The following is a 16,616-nucleotide window of genomic DNA, read 5'->3' as shown; positions in this document are numbered from 1 at the left end:
ACAAATGGTCAAGAACTACAAAACAATGTCAGACAAGTTTATGTGTTGTGTGTCTGTAAAAATGAGTGGCAGCAGCTTCAAGTGAAGCTGAGCAGGTTTAGCTAACATGATTGTTCTTTAATGTTCTTAAATGGTAATGCTCTGATGGGAATGCACTAAGTGGCCCACACTGGTGAAGAGTATGCAACAGCATCAAGACAAGCAATTTACCACCAAAGGTCAGGTGTGAAGGGTATTAGCAGAGAGCGACAGTTCAAAAAAAAAAAAAAAAAGCAGCTGCTGCGTATGCACGCTTTCAGTTGTGGGCTGGGGAAACAGTGAGCCTCTGGGAGGAGACAGTGCTTTATATGTAACAAAGGTCATGGCTTTGGTTTCTGTGGCACAGCAGCTGCAGAAAGAACACTTTAGCCCTGTGAACCACCAATATAAATGTGCTTTTCCCAAAACTTTACGTCAAGAATGGGAAGGGGTGATAATTGTTTACTTATTTGAAAACATCTTAATTTCATAAATTCCATTTTTCTGCTAATGAGTTCTCTCACTCTAATATCCATACTCCCTGTGGAAGACTTTTAAAGGGAATATTCTCATGCTGATGCCAACTTAATGTGGTAGTTGTAGCCTACCTTTAATGAGGTTTAATGTAGAAAACCATGGAAAGCACAGTGTAATTTCTAGTGTGAAGATTCCTCATTTGGACCACTAAGGGGCCCTGAAATCCTCAAATTCCCTGTTTGGCAATTGTTTGTGGTGATTAAGGGTGTCATGATGTCAGGCTGCAAGGTGGGTCCCATATCACAGATCTTGAGTCATTTTGTAGAAAAGAGGTCCCATGTGTCAAAGTCTAGTCTTAGCTCTTAAACTTAATTTTATCAGCCAGCATTAAAGCTGCAAAAATCAATATTTTATTATCAAGAATGGGTCAAATGACTCTGTGTAATGGAGATGGGGTCACTCATAGTAGTGAACCTCACAGAGAATTATCACCTGACTCTGCAGCTGTAGAACTGAGGTTGACTTTCACTCATTGTTTTGGTTTCAGCCTCACCACTTTCAGCAACCTTGTTTCCAGCAGCTGTTTTCAGAGAAAAAGCTCTGATAAATCCATTGTACATGACCTATCTGGCACCAAACAGCAGACACTGTTAGTGATGAACTGGTGACATAAGTGTAACATAGTGTAGCGTTTAGCGGCTAAAGAGACAGATATTTTGTGTGTAGAGACCAAAAAAGAGCTAAAATGAGACTTACAGTCATCAGGTGAACAGAAACATGACTTTAAATTAATACTAATGTTTCTCTGTGACTCCTGGACGTGGCTTCTGCTGCCCCCAGGTGGCCAGCAAATCAAGATAGTGCTTGAATATATTCCTAAATCAATTTGTTGGAGGAATTTGGGCCCTGCTGCTAATTTTTAATCCAGCCATTTTGAGGGTCTATTGATAACACAATCAAATACTATAGAATCATTTTAACATACAGACTTTTGATAAAATCATTTTTAAATTTGTTCTTCTGATATCAACATTATAAAGTCTTTTATTTACAACCAGTGTGCTTATTAAAATATCTGAATACAATGGGCTTTTTCCAGGCTACCAGGCGAATCGACCTGCAGTTTACAATGCAGTCCAGGGAGGGAAGGAGTTTTACCTCTTGCATGACCGGACACACAGCTGACAGCATGCAAGAATGAGCTCTGATGTGGAGGTGAGCGCACCTGTGATTCGGCGCAACAGAGACTCAACCTACCTGTTGAGTAGATGCACCTGCCGTGATCAAGCTCGGCGTCTCTTCGACCGCCACACAGAACAATAACAGCCTCCAGAGTGTGGCGGCGGAGCGCGCAGCCGGAGCGCTGAACCTCCAGCCCTGAAAGAGTTAAACAGCTTTCCCATGAACGGAGCGGCTGGCTGGAGGTTAGTTAGGCTGTTGCGGTGCAGAGCTTGTGAACGCGGCGGCGTAAAGCGGAGCACCAAACCTGGCCAACTTCACAGCAAAACTGCCACTACTACACCTCCAACCAGCCATGTCGGAGCGAGGGAGGACCTCTGGATCTGACAGCGCTCAGTCTTACTACTACTGAGCGTGTGTGTGAGAGAGGGAGAGGGCTGCTTTTCTGTTTGTGTGGATATCGCCCTCATGGACGGGCAACGGGGCTTTTACGAGATGGAGAACCCGACAGAGAACCCCAGCAAGGCGGCGGAGTATCTAAAGGAGCTGAATAAGATCATCGAGACCCAGCAGGGGCTGCTGGAGAAGCAGAGGGTCCGGATTGACGAGCTGGAGCTCCAGGTGACGGACCTTTGCAAGGAAAACGCCTGCCTGAAAGATCAGCACCAGCGGCACCTGGCCACCTGCAGACTCCAGCAGGGCAACCACTCCACCCTGGGAGCCATCAAGGAGAATGTCATGCAGGAAAAGTAAGTTGGCTGTTGATTTGTGCCACATGGTTTGGTTGTTCAGGGCGCTGTCAAAGTTTATATTCCTCCTTTGTGTCAGCAGAGTGTTTGCTCCGCGGCTGGAGAGATCTGGAGGCTGTGTTTATGTGTGCCGTCTCTGTCAGGTGGAACCACGCAAACAAATCAAACGCACACTTCTCTGCCACTTTGTCATTGACCACAATTTTAATGATCCGTGTAATATCTAGATTGTAGGGGATTATTCCAGGCTCATACACAGGCTACGCACGCTTTACACCCGTATTGCGTAATATGGATCCCGTCAGGCGCACTGTAGAGTGTATGTAACAGCAGGAATATTACATTCTGGAGAGCACAAACTGTATGAGGGCATCGTGGTAGAAGTCCGGATCGGTGGGTGTGACTTTGTTTTGATCATGACAGGAGAGGAAATCAGCTGTCTGCTGTGGCGTTGTCATAAAAACAAGTTTCGGTCCTCCTGGTTGGCTGAATTCCACCTCGTTTAGGCGACAAGGATTCAATCTGAAGACATTGCCAGGAAATAATGATGTGGTGCGCGGTTAATGTGTTGACTTTGACTTATTGTTTTCTCAGGACCATAGAAGGCTTTTAATTTGAAACGACGCAGTTCCTCTGGAGATGTGCCCAGTGCTAGTATCAGAACTGATTCAGAAATGTTCATTCAAGGATACAAAAACACTTAAGGTTGATTGTTTAATCAATGAAAGTATGCATGCAGGCTGTTTTATTTCATTTATTTATTTATTTAATCAGGGATAAAGCATCTAACAGAAAATCAAATCACAAGGATTCATCAGTCTGGTGTTGTGTAATGTTTTATCCTCAAAAGCAGGCAGACTGCTGGAAAGCAGCGTTTGACATTGACCACTGTACGTACAGTATGTAATTGACTTCTACGCATTTTAGATTCATGGGTTTTTATTTTTTGTTTGGCTTTTTGCTCATCATTAGCCATCATGCCATGTTGGGATTGGCAATATGGATAAAATTGCTGCATGTGTGTCAGGATATATGCAGTTTTATATCACTGTTTATTCATCCAGGATGAGAAATGATTTATTAAACATTCTCTGCTTCCAGTTTCTTTCAATGGGAGGGTTTGTTGCCTTTATCTGTTTATGTTGAGGTCTGCTGAGTCTCTTTGGGTTTTAGTTTGTTTGTTTTGTTTTTTTTGTCATTTTAACAACTTCAAGATGTCACCTTGTGCTCTTTTCTTTTGTGCAATTTTGATGGACATTTTTCACTATTGTCTGACATTTTATAGACTAAATATTACGTAGCCCTAATCCCATTGCATACCAATATCTAACCCTGACCCAGGACTCTATACTTCGTGTCTGTCTCCTGCATTGTTATCAGAACTCAGACACCCATCCTCTCATAAGGTTTGACAAGGAAGACTTTTGAAGACACAAACTAACTGGATGGGACACAAATCTATGAGCTGTGGAAATCAATGCCAGGGGGCTGCAAAGTAATGCAATACAACTTATTCTGACGCAAAAGGGTCTTTTTCTTTCAAGTCAATACAAACAATAAAAAAATCAAACACCAGTGGCAACACTAAGCGCTCTGCTGGAGGGAATCCTGCCGCATCAAGGATTTTGGTTTGTTTTGCCTTTTATGGAAATGGCCCTTCATAATCACACTAAATTGTGAATTTTATTACTTTTCAGTGATCTAATGTCATTGCCCCCCAGTTTATGGGTCACTGAAAAGGTTTTTAAACCATCAAATGAGTTTCCCATAGCAAATTTTATGAATGGATGTTTAACTGAAAGTTGTAGTAGAAATCCATGCAGGACCACGATATGCATTATGAGGTCCTGGATTTGAGCTGGGCATTGATATATACTTGAATCAGGGCTTTGTCTAAGGATTTTTTTTAAGAATCTGTTTATTTTTAAAGTGTTGTTATTTTTCTATAAGGTGATTGCTTCAAATTGCTTTGTATGACCAAGAAGCAAAAATATTCCGCTATTTTTATAGCTACTCCAGTGGTTTATTGCACTTACATCCTGACAGGTTTAAGAAGGAGTGATTCAAATTCAAAGCAACAAAGGCAGAGATATCCATAATCCATAATATGGATGTGGCTCCAAAACGCTGGATCCTACATTTCCCATAATGCAAGCGGATAGCATCTTAATTAGACCCTCCTAGCCTCCTAAATGGGCACTTCTTTCAAGCCTCACACCTTCAATTTGTTATCCAGACTTTTTTTTTTAACCTGAAATAACCCAGGTGACATCACTGTGACATCACCAGTGGAGCGCATCTTTAGAAATGACTAATGAGTACTTTATGGCATTGATCTAAAACCATATAAATCCACTTTTGCCATAAAACCATGCTGCTCATTGATTTGCAACATTGCCCACAGTTGTCCCATATAACCAGATATAGCAGAGGGAGAAGCTGTGCGTCAAAGTCTCTGACAAATTTCTATCATCTGTATACTGTACACCAGTGCAATGCTGGTGCCATGACAGTTCCCCTCACTCCCCCCAGCTTCCTCCTGCCTCTGTCAGTATAAAATTGCAGCATCTCCGGCGGTGAATGATTAGCTCTACAGTCAAACAGTTTGATGATCCCAGCACAAGTTCAGAAGCCGTGAGTTGCACTGCTTAAAATTCCACCTTCACTAAATGTATTTCTGCTCCACACAGCTGCACCTACAGCAATAACCTGGTTCTGTTTGTTTGTGCCAAGTGCAATACTGTGAGGCCTTTCTAACCTATGACATCATTATCATATTTGCTCACTCATCATTTGTGTGGGGCTATAAATAGTTATCAGTGCGGAGCAGAGGATGGAGGCTCGTCCCTCTGGATTTTCTATCCTTAGTGCCCCTTTTCAACACCTGAGTGGCAACGTACACACATTTATGTTTGAAATCTCCTGCCATCTCGCTGGTTCAAAATCAAACAAATATTTTTTAGTTAAACACAGTTCGTTTGCACGCGCGCACACACACACACACACACACAGCTGAGAGGGAGTCCTGTCCCTTGTGCTCTGTCAACAGTTGGGCCACGTCAGCTGTTCTTTTTGTGTTGACCGCAGTCAGCATACAGTCCTGGCCTTGACTGGAGGGCCAGTGGGGGTGCTCTGTTCCTCCCAGGCCCTCTGACACGCATGCACACACACGCACTGAGCATAATATTAGTCTATACCAACGCAGCAAGACAGGTCACCCTGTTACTCCAGGTAATCAGTAAAGTGAGTGAGAGAAGGCTGCTCAGAGATTTAAGTAGATTTCAGAGTGTGTCTGTTTTGGTAGAGTGGGAGCATGTTGTTCCCACCACAGTCTGCTTTATGAGCTAATCCACTGCGGTAGGGCTGTTATTCTGTGTTTACTCTGTGCTTTATTTGGCTGTTAAAGTTCACAACTCACACAGCTCTTATCAAGGTCAGACTGCATGTGTGTGTTGGTAGATATATGGCCTGGAACAGTGGAGTCGAACGGATTCCTTTGGTTTGAAAACATTTGCGTCATCAGTGTTCAGGATTACTGAGTTGTGTGCTATAACGCCTAACAACCAACACGTTTTGAAGAAAGTCAGTAAAGTGGAATTCAGCTTGCCTTACTTATATTGTACTTAAGCGGAACAAACGACCTCACAATTTGCTATTAATCAAATTTTCAAAAACCATTCATCACACAGTAAATCTGAGGCTTTTGGGGCCCGTGGTGGGCTGGGTAATCAACACTTGTAAATAGGCAGCAGCCCAGTAGATGGGAAGGATAATTTCCTTGTTTGTTGCAGTGTCCCCTTAACTGGCTGGTTTAGCAAAATTTGAGTCAGAAGAGAAAGACAAACTGACAAACCTTATAACGGGCCCTTATGAGTGGTTCAGTTTGCCACCTCTGAAATTCACCTGTGTGTGTGGTTTTTATTTGAATTTTAGTAAAACAGTCAGTAGCAATCTATAATAAAGATTTGCTACATGTACTGTAAAAACTACAAATGGTCAGCAGCTCTGACTCTCAGACTGCACAGTGAATCAGGAGTCAAAAAAGTGAACACTGCCAGAGGACATATGAAAATTGGTCCCAAACATCACAAAGTTTTGACTTTATGAATAAGCACATATGCTACAGTTGCTGTGGGCATGCTGTTAAATATATGGTGTTTGTGGTGCATTTAAAGCCAGAGCAGAAATACATTTCACACAGAGAACACTGTAGATTGTGAAGCCTGAGGGTGGTCTTGACAGGCTGCCATTTGAATACAGAAGATGAGAAGAATAAATAAACTTTCAAAAGCAGAATACATTTTAGAATGAAATATTCATGGAGGGTGTTGGAGGTAAAAGCAATATGCTTCATTATATAATCTGTCGGTGTTTATTCTCAATATGTAGCACCCTGTATCCTGTGTGATGCCTCTTGTTCCTGTATTTGAAGAGAGTTATTAACAACTGCACATCAGAAGGTGAGGAAGCTGGTGATTTATCATTCAGTCTGGACAGGCTGATGCTAATGAGAATTTGATGTATTGCCAAATGCAAAGTGAGTAAATGAATTGAACACAAACAATGACATAAACTCTGTGGCTGCATTACATAGAAGCTAAATGACACAAATCTATGTAATCTCCTTCCATTTCAGAGCTGTTTTTCCCCAAATGTATCAAACTTTTCTAAGTATATTACTTTAAATGTGCCCCCTGGTGAGAAATCATGATATGAGATTGAAAAGTTAATTAATCTCCAAATTAATAGGGAAAAAAAAGTTTGCTACTCATAATGACTTCACTGTCGGTTGTAATGTCAATCTGATACGAATTCCAATTAAAACTGCGTTTTCTTCTATAGTGACAGTAAGCAAACTGTGTTATGTCTTGTTTTCTCTGGGAGGATTCAGTGCAGGTTCTGCCACGTTTGAATGGAGTCACACATACAGCGAGGAGGTAAATTAAATAATTATAAATTAATGAAGGCTTATGAACCTCCCCTGTCACAGTCTGTCATAGAGTGGAATTCAGAATCCACATTAATATTTAAATAAGTTTTGACTTTTTCCTAGAAATCTTATATCAGACCCTTCTGAGAGCGGGCCACTGGCTTTGTGCTGACTCGAGCTTATTGATAATCTTGTGGCAGAGTGGGAGCATATTGCTTACTGGAGTAGAACAGTACAAATTAGTTTTTTGTTTTCTTGAACTCTTGTTAATAAGTGGTTGATCTATGAGGTACGAGTTTAAAGGTACCCTGAGTTTTCTTCAGGAACAGACAGTTTTATTTACACTCAACATTTCTCACCGTATGTATTGTGTGGATCTTTAAGGCCATGCTGCAGGCATTAAGATGTGAAGCATCTTTTAAAAGCAGTATGGTTTGCATTAGCTTTCAGGTGTCTTCTTTCTTGGTGCATTGCTGCCTTTGACAGCACTGTAGCACCAGAAACTGTTGCTTTGCACTCCAGTCAGCAGGTTTCCCACATGACCGTTACCACAGATCTGCTCTAAGCTGTAGAAACTTGTCGTAACATTGTTTGAGTAGTATTTTACATGATGTGGCTGTCTCGACTGACAATCTACTCTGATAGAAGTAAAACTGAGCTTAGCTGAAAACAGACAGACATTATCCACACCTTCCCAGCCATCTCCAGGTCCATGTTCTTTTTGTTTTCTGCCACAAATGATTATTGTCCTTATTGATAATTCTGCCCATGTTCTTCTCAATTAATCGTTTGTTGATAACCTGTCAAAAATTGGGGAACATGTCCAGAATTTCCCAACGTTGAAGGTGGTGTTTAATTTGACCATCAGTGTAAAATCCAAAATTCAAGATTCAATTCAAGACCCAAGATTCAGTTTACTGACACCAAATGACAAGTATGTGGCACCTTGAGAAGCTGAAACAACAAAAAACTTTTTTTTTTTGGCTTGAAAAATGAATAATTAGTTGATCATCATAATAGATGCTGATTGAGGTTCTGACTAAGTAGTTCCTTCAATACCTTATAAACTAAACTTGGCTGTTGTCAGGTTAAAGTGCTCTCTGCACTCAGTGTCTGCACCAAAAGGATTGTTTATAAGATACAAGAAGCATCACTCTCACATCACTGCACAACCTCAGGTAGATTGAGTGTTTTTAAAGTCCCAGCAACTCCAGCAGAGTAAGATGTCCTCTAGCTTTAGCTGTTCATTTCAGGAGTCACATTCTCCAATTAAACATTCATTCATATCATATAAATAATGTAACTTCATCTTAATAGTTGTGAATCAGGACCTTCAGTTTTTGGATCAAGTAGCTTGTGAAAATGAGGTGGGTCAGATTCATTTAAGTAGGATTTTAACGTGTCAGGTACATATCTAATCAGTATTTAGGTGAATATAAGAGACACACACTGATTATGTGTATGTGTCCTGAGATCATATATTTCTGACAATTTATTTTAATGTCCAAAAAGTTTCACTTTTAAACTAAAAAGTTTTTTGTGTCTAATTTATTAAACACCACAGTTTACTTATTTATATTTATTGTATTCTTTTATTGCTAGCTCTGAACACACTGTGTTTGGACAGTGTTGGTATTCACCCAGAAGGATGACATCACGTTATGCTCCCTATGCCGCCGTCTGTTTGAGAGCATTTTTCTACAGAACTTTATCAAGTGTGTAAATGGAGGCCATCTGTCATTCAGCTGAAACTGTTTCTCTGCCAGCTGCAGGACCTATCTTTTAGACTGGCCTGACTGCCGCTCATCCATTATATCATAGCAAACCTAAAGGTTCATTGTGGAACAATCTGGAATTGCATTTTCATCCAACGCATTGTCAGTTAGGGCCTTAGGTGTGGGCCAATGTATAAGTAGGTTATGCTAAGGTTCCCGGATATGCCAGTGGGAGGAATGAAGAATGTGCCAGCAGGGATTCACTTTCCTCTTGATCATGTGTTGTCATTAGCATGATAACTACCGCAGGGGATATTTTGTGGAGGAAATGAAACACGTATTTTGATAAGTACAACCAATGGCACAGTGGATGCATCAGTTCTGCGTGGTGATGAATGTATGTTGAGGCTTTAACATTTCTTCCCTCTTCCTCTTCCCTCTCCTCAATTCTCCTGCGAGAAAAATGAGCTCTTTTGTTTTCCAGTGTTTTGAACTTTGACTAAATGGAGTCAGAGCAGCTGTTATCTTTGCACTGTAGCAACTTTTCTTATGAACAAGCTGTTTTATGATCATCACTTGGCACTTTTCTCTCCCGTCTGTTGACTCTCTGTCTCACAGCACCACCATACCTCAGCTGTCACTCTGCCAGAGGCCTGTGATGATTGTAGGGCTTCAAGATGAATAATACAGTGCACGCACACACACACACACACATTTCACAAAATTTCCTTAAACAGCTGGTCACAGGAGGAAATAGTGCATTTGTTGGGCACTATTTTCAGCGGTAGATTAATACATATTTAGGGCAGCAGGATGGCATATGAGGGATTGAGTCAAGATAAACTACAGTGTCATGGTAATGAAGTAACATGTCAAAAGTGTGACTCACTGATGTGTTCTTAATAGTTTTTGAATGGAGCTCTGTGGCACAGAGGAAGAAGATGGATCAGATGATGGTTTTAGTGTTTTTGTGGAATTTGTTGATGACCAATGTTGTGCATGAATATGCTCACAGGAGTGCTCTCTTTTACAGCGCCCAGCATATCAAATGGCAAAGTCATGACGCACCCTACTCTGTGTCTGATTGGCTTACCCTAATGTTCTTACCCTAACCAATGTCACTCTTCATGCCTTACCCTAACCAACCAAACCAATGAACTCTGAACAGACAAGCCTAAATGTCATCCACATCGGCAATACATTTTGAAACAACCCATGGAGTTTAAGCATTCACCTTAGAAAATGATGATCACAAGAAATCATTAACGAAGGGTAAGACCATGAGGCAATAGAGAGTTCCTCCACCCAAGTCATACTCACATTTTGTACTGGTTACTGTTTCCCAACAACACTGGAGATACTTCTGACTTATCAGAGTACATTGTGGGCTGTTGCAGCTCATTAGAAAACAGAACAAAAGAAATGAACACAAACTAATTCATTTTTTGGTACTGTGAATGAACTCGAGTTTATTTCACCCAGTGTGAAGTGAACTTTGAGGTAGCTCTTGTGAAGTGTGAACTTGCACAACACTGTTGGTAATAAGAAGTTGAACCAACTAGAGATGTCTTGAGCTGATCCAGCAAAGCAGTGCCAGCAAAAAACAGCCTGATCAAATGCTGATCTGATCCTTTACTGCACTCCACTGTACCTCACTGTATTTATACACCTGCACTGGCAAAATTCACTCTCCAAACTCTGACGCTAACTTTCTCTTTGTCATGAGCAGAGTAGCAGTGTACCTACTGTAACTTCCAGCTAGCAGCTTCTCGTGTCACTTTTAGCAGTTTAAATGTCAGACACTGCTAGCAGCAGGTCATACCAGAAGGCCCTAATTATTGTTTATTCTGTGAGTAACTTGATAACTTTGTGAATGTAATACTACTGTACAGCCAGAGTGGACTGAGTGTGTCTGTAGTTCCAGTAACTCAAACAGTGTGAGATGTCTTTTCTCTGAGTGCATCACGTCAATTTCAGGAGCCACGTTCTCCGCTTTAATTCATATTACATCAATAATTTGAGCACATAAACTTTAGAGTTTTGAACCAGGACCAATATCAATATTTGGATCAAATATCTTGTGAAAAATAAGGTGTGCAGAATTTAAAACATGCAGCTGATATTTCAGTGTGTCAGATACATATTTAAACAACATGAGTATTAGATCAGATTTGCTATCACAGGCATTACAGGACTTAGTCCAGATGAAACAGCTCTAATGTATGCATGAAATGACAAGTGTGTGGCGGGACTTTAGAGGGACCATGAAATGTAGTGTTTAAACTAATTTGTGGCATCGCCCCATAATCCAAACCATAGTGGAAGAACCTAATCCTCCTCTCTGACACACGTTAAATGTGCATTTTTGACTTGCCGATCAATTATTTGTTAGCTATCACATAGCCTTGAATTTCTAAAGGTCAGGTGTGAGTGTAAATGAGCTCTCTGAAGACTGAAGAATACCTGCAGGTCCACTCACAGAGATACTTTGTTAAATTCCTCTCCTAGATGCCATGAGGCTTTCATCTTGACATTTTCAATCAGTGTGTTTTGGAGGCTTGGTCTAATAGTGGTTTGAAAATTATCTGTCTTTTGTCAAATACTGTTTTATTCACCACATATCAAAATCTTTGAGTCCTTCCAATGCCATGTCTTTTATATGATATTAAACATCTATCCATTAGTGTGTATATGGATGGGTAATGGCACAGTAAGCTGTCTATTACTGACAGAGTTGAAATGTTTGTATTGTGTTACTCTTTCCTTTTCACTTTATTCTGATGATGACTAATTTGTATTCCAGCTGCGCATAAAGGAAGTTTTTTTTTTTTTTAAGTTTGTTGCCTCACTGTTGTGACCAAGCATAACTTCAGTAATCTTCATGAATCCCAACAACCCAGGAGAGCTGTTATCTTGTGAAGCCACATGGCAGGATTTGAAGGAGAATGGGAAAAAAAGCCCACAAATATTCTCATGCCTTTTCCTTTTCAAAGTGAAATTTTGACTCTGTGGCCTTGGCATATATTAGTTTCTAAGTAACCCATTACCTGCTCATGAAAAAGTAAAAGCTTTGCAAATGCTGTTCATAGCTAAAATGTTTCAAATATCTACACAGTTTATGCTTTGGACCAAAACCATCCTGGAGGCCATGGAGCCAATACAGATGTATTGACAGAACAGAGAGATGAGTTCCATTTCATTTCACATCAGCAGAACACTGAAAACTAGAGCTGTTCTAGAGAAGCTTATAGTGGGTTCTTGTGGGTTTTCTCTGGCTCTGTCACATGATGAATATTTACTAAAGGGTGGCTGAAATGACACCCACTCCTTTAAGTCTTTGGGCATCAATCATTAAAAATATAAATATATAAATATTTTTTTTTAGATATAGAACTGGATATTGATTGCCTATGCACTGCCAAACTCTAGCTTATTTCATGCTTGCTCTGATTCTCATGATTGCTTACTGACTTTTTGCCAGATATTGGCTGATTTAAGTCATAAATTCATATTTTTTGCTCTGTGTATATATAGTTACATAATGTATACTATGTAATGTTCATTTCTCCATAATTATTATACAACAGAGTTGTATCCCACACCACTGCATTTTTTATTAAGTATGTAAGTATTATGGCTCTACTACCGGTCAATCTTCGTTCCGACTCTCACCTATGGTCATGAGGGCTGGATCATGACCGAAAGAACTAGATTGCGGGTACAAGCAGCCAAAATGGGTTTCCTCAGGAGGGTGGCTGGCGTCTCCCTTAGAGATAGGATGAGAAGCTCTGTCATCCGTGAGGGACTCGGAGTAGAGCCGCTGCTCCTTTGCGTTGAAAGGAGCCAGTTGCGGTGGTTCGGGCATCTGGTAAGGATGCCCCCTAGGCGCATCCCCAGGGAGGTGTTCCAGGCACGTCCAGCTGGGAGGAGACCACGGGGAAGACCCAGGACTAGGTGGAGAGATTATATCTCCACACTGGCCTGGGAACGCCTCGGGATCCCCCAATCAGAGCTGGTTAATGTGGCCCAGGAAAGGGGAGTTTGGGGTCTCCTGCTGAAGCTGTTGCCCCTGTGACCTGACCCCGGATAAGCGGCTGAAGATGAGATGAGAGATGAGATGAGGCTCTACTTAAGATATGTAGTAATTTCACAAACAGAATCAGTGATAATAATACCAGCTTCCCCTCAAGGGGCAGGCAGACTCAACGCCTACAGGTGGGTGTTGAGGTTGAGGTTGGGGTTCTATAATGATTTATAAACAGGAGCAAAATTAACAGTCAGTGACAGCACAGCTTTCAGGTCAGGTGTGGCAGCAGACATGCAGCAAAAGAGAGAATACAGCACTGACACCACTGCAATAATGAAAGGATGCCAAATATGTGTTGCAGTGAGAGAAGCATGCTGTGTGAGTGGAGCAGCAGACTGGAGTTGACTGGCTGAACTAGCTAAAAGGCTTTAATTCATTACTTGCCTTTTAACTGAGAAGTTACTGTGAGTTTTTGGACAGTTGTTAGGACATTTAACACTGATGCGTTTGAAAGTTTGCCTTATTTTGTTAGATGAGAGAAAGTTTAATAGAGAATCTTGTTATAGTCAACCAGGGGTGATACTGTAACAAGTATTGTTTTGGCATCAGAACAGATGCACAAATATCTTATGGCATTGCTATTGAAATTTTTAGAGCGTACAACCTGGGTTAGATATCTTCAAACAAGACTAAGAGGCTACAGCCATGCTAGCGTCTCTGTGAGGCCTTAGTTAGGCACAGCAGTACTTGCTAAATGCTGATGTTAGCATGCTATCAGGCTCACAATGATACACGTAACATGCTGAAGCTTAGCAGAGAATGTTTACCAAAATCAGGTGCTAATTTGCACTTGTGCAAACTACAAAGGCTGAAGAGTTACTACAGTCCATCCTGAGGAGACCATGGATGTATATACCAAATTTTGTGCTCGTCAATCCAATGAATATCAGGATATATTAGTGGATAAAACTGCTGTTTGAAAAGGGGATCACCAAACTCAATAGGTCTGAATATCTGTATTAATTGTCCAATACATTCAATAGCTGTCTAGATATTTCAATCAGGGCTAAAGTGATGGACCAACTGGTTGCAATTTCTGGAGCACTGCCAGTAGAGTGGCCCAACCTCCATCAAACCATCAACATCAACATTAAGTCATCAACATCAAGGCTTACATTTCCCCATCTGCCAGTTGAGAGACATCCTCCACTGAGGTCCTCCCAGATTGCCACACTTCTCCAGCCTGAGACTGGCTCCTCTGCTTGTGTATCATTTTCTTTCATTCTCCTGATATCCATGCAAAGGTCATGTCCATGGGTGAGGGTTGGAGCCACTGCTAAATCAAAAGCTGTGTTTGGTCAGCGAGCCCCAATTTTTCAGTAAAGCACTTTATGCTATATTTAGTAGACTTAGTGACTCTTCACCTCGTAATGTTGTCTTTAATTGCTCTTTGCGGTCCCTATTTGTTACTTCTATTCTTATTTTAGTTTTACATCCCTCTTATTATTTTTTTTTTCTTTATTTGTCTGTACTTATTTCTCTCCTTGTGCTTCTGCAACAACCAAATTTTCCCTCTAGGGATCAACAAAGGCTTATTTTATGTCAGTTTCCTGGCTTTGAACTTGTTTGTGACTTGTTTCCAACAATGCAAGCAATTCAAAGACGCACATTGTCACTATTTTGACATTTTTTGTAGACTGCATGATTAATAAAGAAACAGTTTTTTGCTTAGTAGATTTTTTTAAATGACCACTCTTCTTTATGGTTATAATGTTTGTGCTCATGACACAACATGACATTCAAAAGTGACATTCAAAAAGAATTTATTAGTATAAAAAGATCAGAATGGAGCACTGGAGCAGCTACAGGAAGAAGTTATTTTATGATTTAAATGCGTCTGTTTCCAGTGCTGACATGTGCACTATCCATCCCGAAATAGATCATTGAACTCTCAACTTAAGGGCATCATATTTTAAATCAGTTGACCAATAATCAGTTTTTAAAGCTTTTTATTGCAATTACATTACAGTTAAGTTTGGAGATATGTACATCTCACTTGGTTTTGCGTGTGTGTGTGTGTGTGTGTGTGTGTGTGTGTGTGTGTGTGTGTGTGTGTGTGTGTGTGTGTGTGTGTGTGTGTGTGTGTGTGTGTGTGTGTGTGTGAGTAGCTTGTTAGCTTGTTAACATTCTTATCTTTGCCACAGGGCAGTCTTGTTTGTAACCTTTTGCATGTGTTGGAGTTGTCTTTGGGTGGAGCTGGTCTCAATGCTGCAGAATGGCTCTGCAAGCTGTTACGGCTTCCCCATCCCCTGCCTGCCAGGCCCATAGTGGGTCAGTAAACACAACTTCTCTGGGTCTCTGACTGCTGGTCCGGCAGAGGAGATGCTGACACCTCTGCAGGGTGAAACGAGCTGAGATCCCAGGTCTGCTGCCTTCCACTGTGACAAGCCTCTCAGAGGTATTTGCATGACCTGCACTCCTGCCAGTGTTCAATTTCCTGTTACAAGTGCACAGTTTAATGCGGCTGACTGGGTTTGGTATGTTTGAAGGGGTTTGAAATGCATGAAAGAAATGCATGAACTCTGTATGACCACTAGACATGTTGACAACCTTTAAAAAAGGGAAAATATAACACTATTCAAAATGCTTCTTTGGGACTTGAGAACAATGTCTTATAACCTCTGCTGCCTGACAGTCATTGACAAGTTAGTGGGGGTTAATTGTTGAGTCAGTGGTATTGATCAGCAACCCTATCAACTCCCCACTGATGTATTATGGTCATTCTGTACTGTGGGTGCAGCAGAAATTGAGCTTCTTGGTACGGTAAACCAATAAAATGTTACTATGTGGTCGTGGGTGGGGTTAAATGACTTTTTGAATTTGTATTGGAGTTTTTCAGCACTTTTCTAGTACACTACATTTCAACAGCAAAACAATGCTTTGGCAGTGTTCTGGGTTTTCCATTTATATTTATATGTGTTTCCAGAGTCCAGTGTTCAGCTTTGGTGTGGATGAGAGATTCTCAGATAAAAAAGGTGACTATAAAAGAAAGAAAGTTAGACTTTACAAGGAATGGGTGAATGCTGTTTTACTGAGTCACATTTGAATTTTCTGTCAGGGATAATACCCTGATAATACATGAGGTGACTTTGTCCTTCTGTCCCAGATTTCATCAGTGTTCCAAATCAGATTTTTCTCCCACAGCAGAGTGGACACACGACACAGTGTCACCTCATCATGTATCAAAGTTGTCCTCATTATGACATGACAGCACATGAAGAAAAAAGCTTTGTGTTTTCATGTCCTGCCAATGTTAAATCACGTTGTTAGCAAATCACGATAGAGCCTGACAGTACATTTAATTGAAAGAACAAATTCACGGACACTCCTTTCAGAAAAAGAAAATGTATGCTGCCAAGCCAAAAAAAGTCGCCACCTGGATTTAACAGATGAAATGATGCACCCGTCATGCCTAGTGCCTACTGTTCAAGCCTGTGGGGGCAGTGCGTGCCGTGATCAAA

General features: G+C 41.0%; 1 protein-coding gene across 4 annotated transcripts in view; it reads left to right on the top strand.

Annotated features, from left to right (window-relative positions):
- Positions 1–1,908: 1,908 nt before the first annotated feature.
- The window catches only part of iqsec1b (IQ motif and Sec7 domain ArfGEF 1b), a 184,503-nt gene continuing 169,795 nt past the window's right edge, over positions 1,909–16,616 (top strand). For 3 of the 4 annotated variants that reach the window (XM_070958362.1, XM_070958361.1, XM_070958367.1), the window contains exon 1: positions 1,909–2,423. In XM_070958362.1, the coding sequence (XP_070814463.1) occupies positions 2,143–2,423 (281 nt within the window). In that variant the 5' untranslated portion in view covers positions 1,909–2,142. The remainder of the gene's footprint in view (positions 2,424–16,616) is intronic. The other variant, XM_070958363.1, reaches the window with a different exon arrangement.

This window comes from Chaetodon trifascialis, chromosome 3, assembly GCF_039877785.1.
Source record: "Chaetodon trifascialis isolate fChaTrf1 chromosome 3, fChaTrf1.hap1, whole genome shotgun sequence".
NCBI lineage: Eukaryota > Metazoa > Chordata > Actinopteri > Chaetodontiformes > Chaetodontidae > Chaetodon > Chaetodon trifascialis.
The sequence above is the reverse complement of the archived record's forward strand: the minus strand, read 5'-3'. Positions and strand labels throughout refer to the sequence as shown.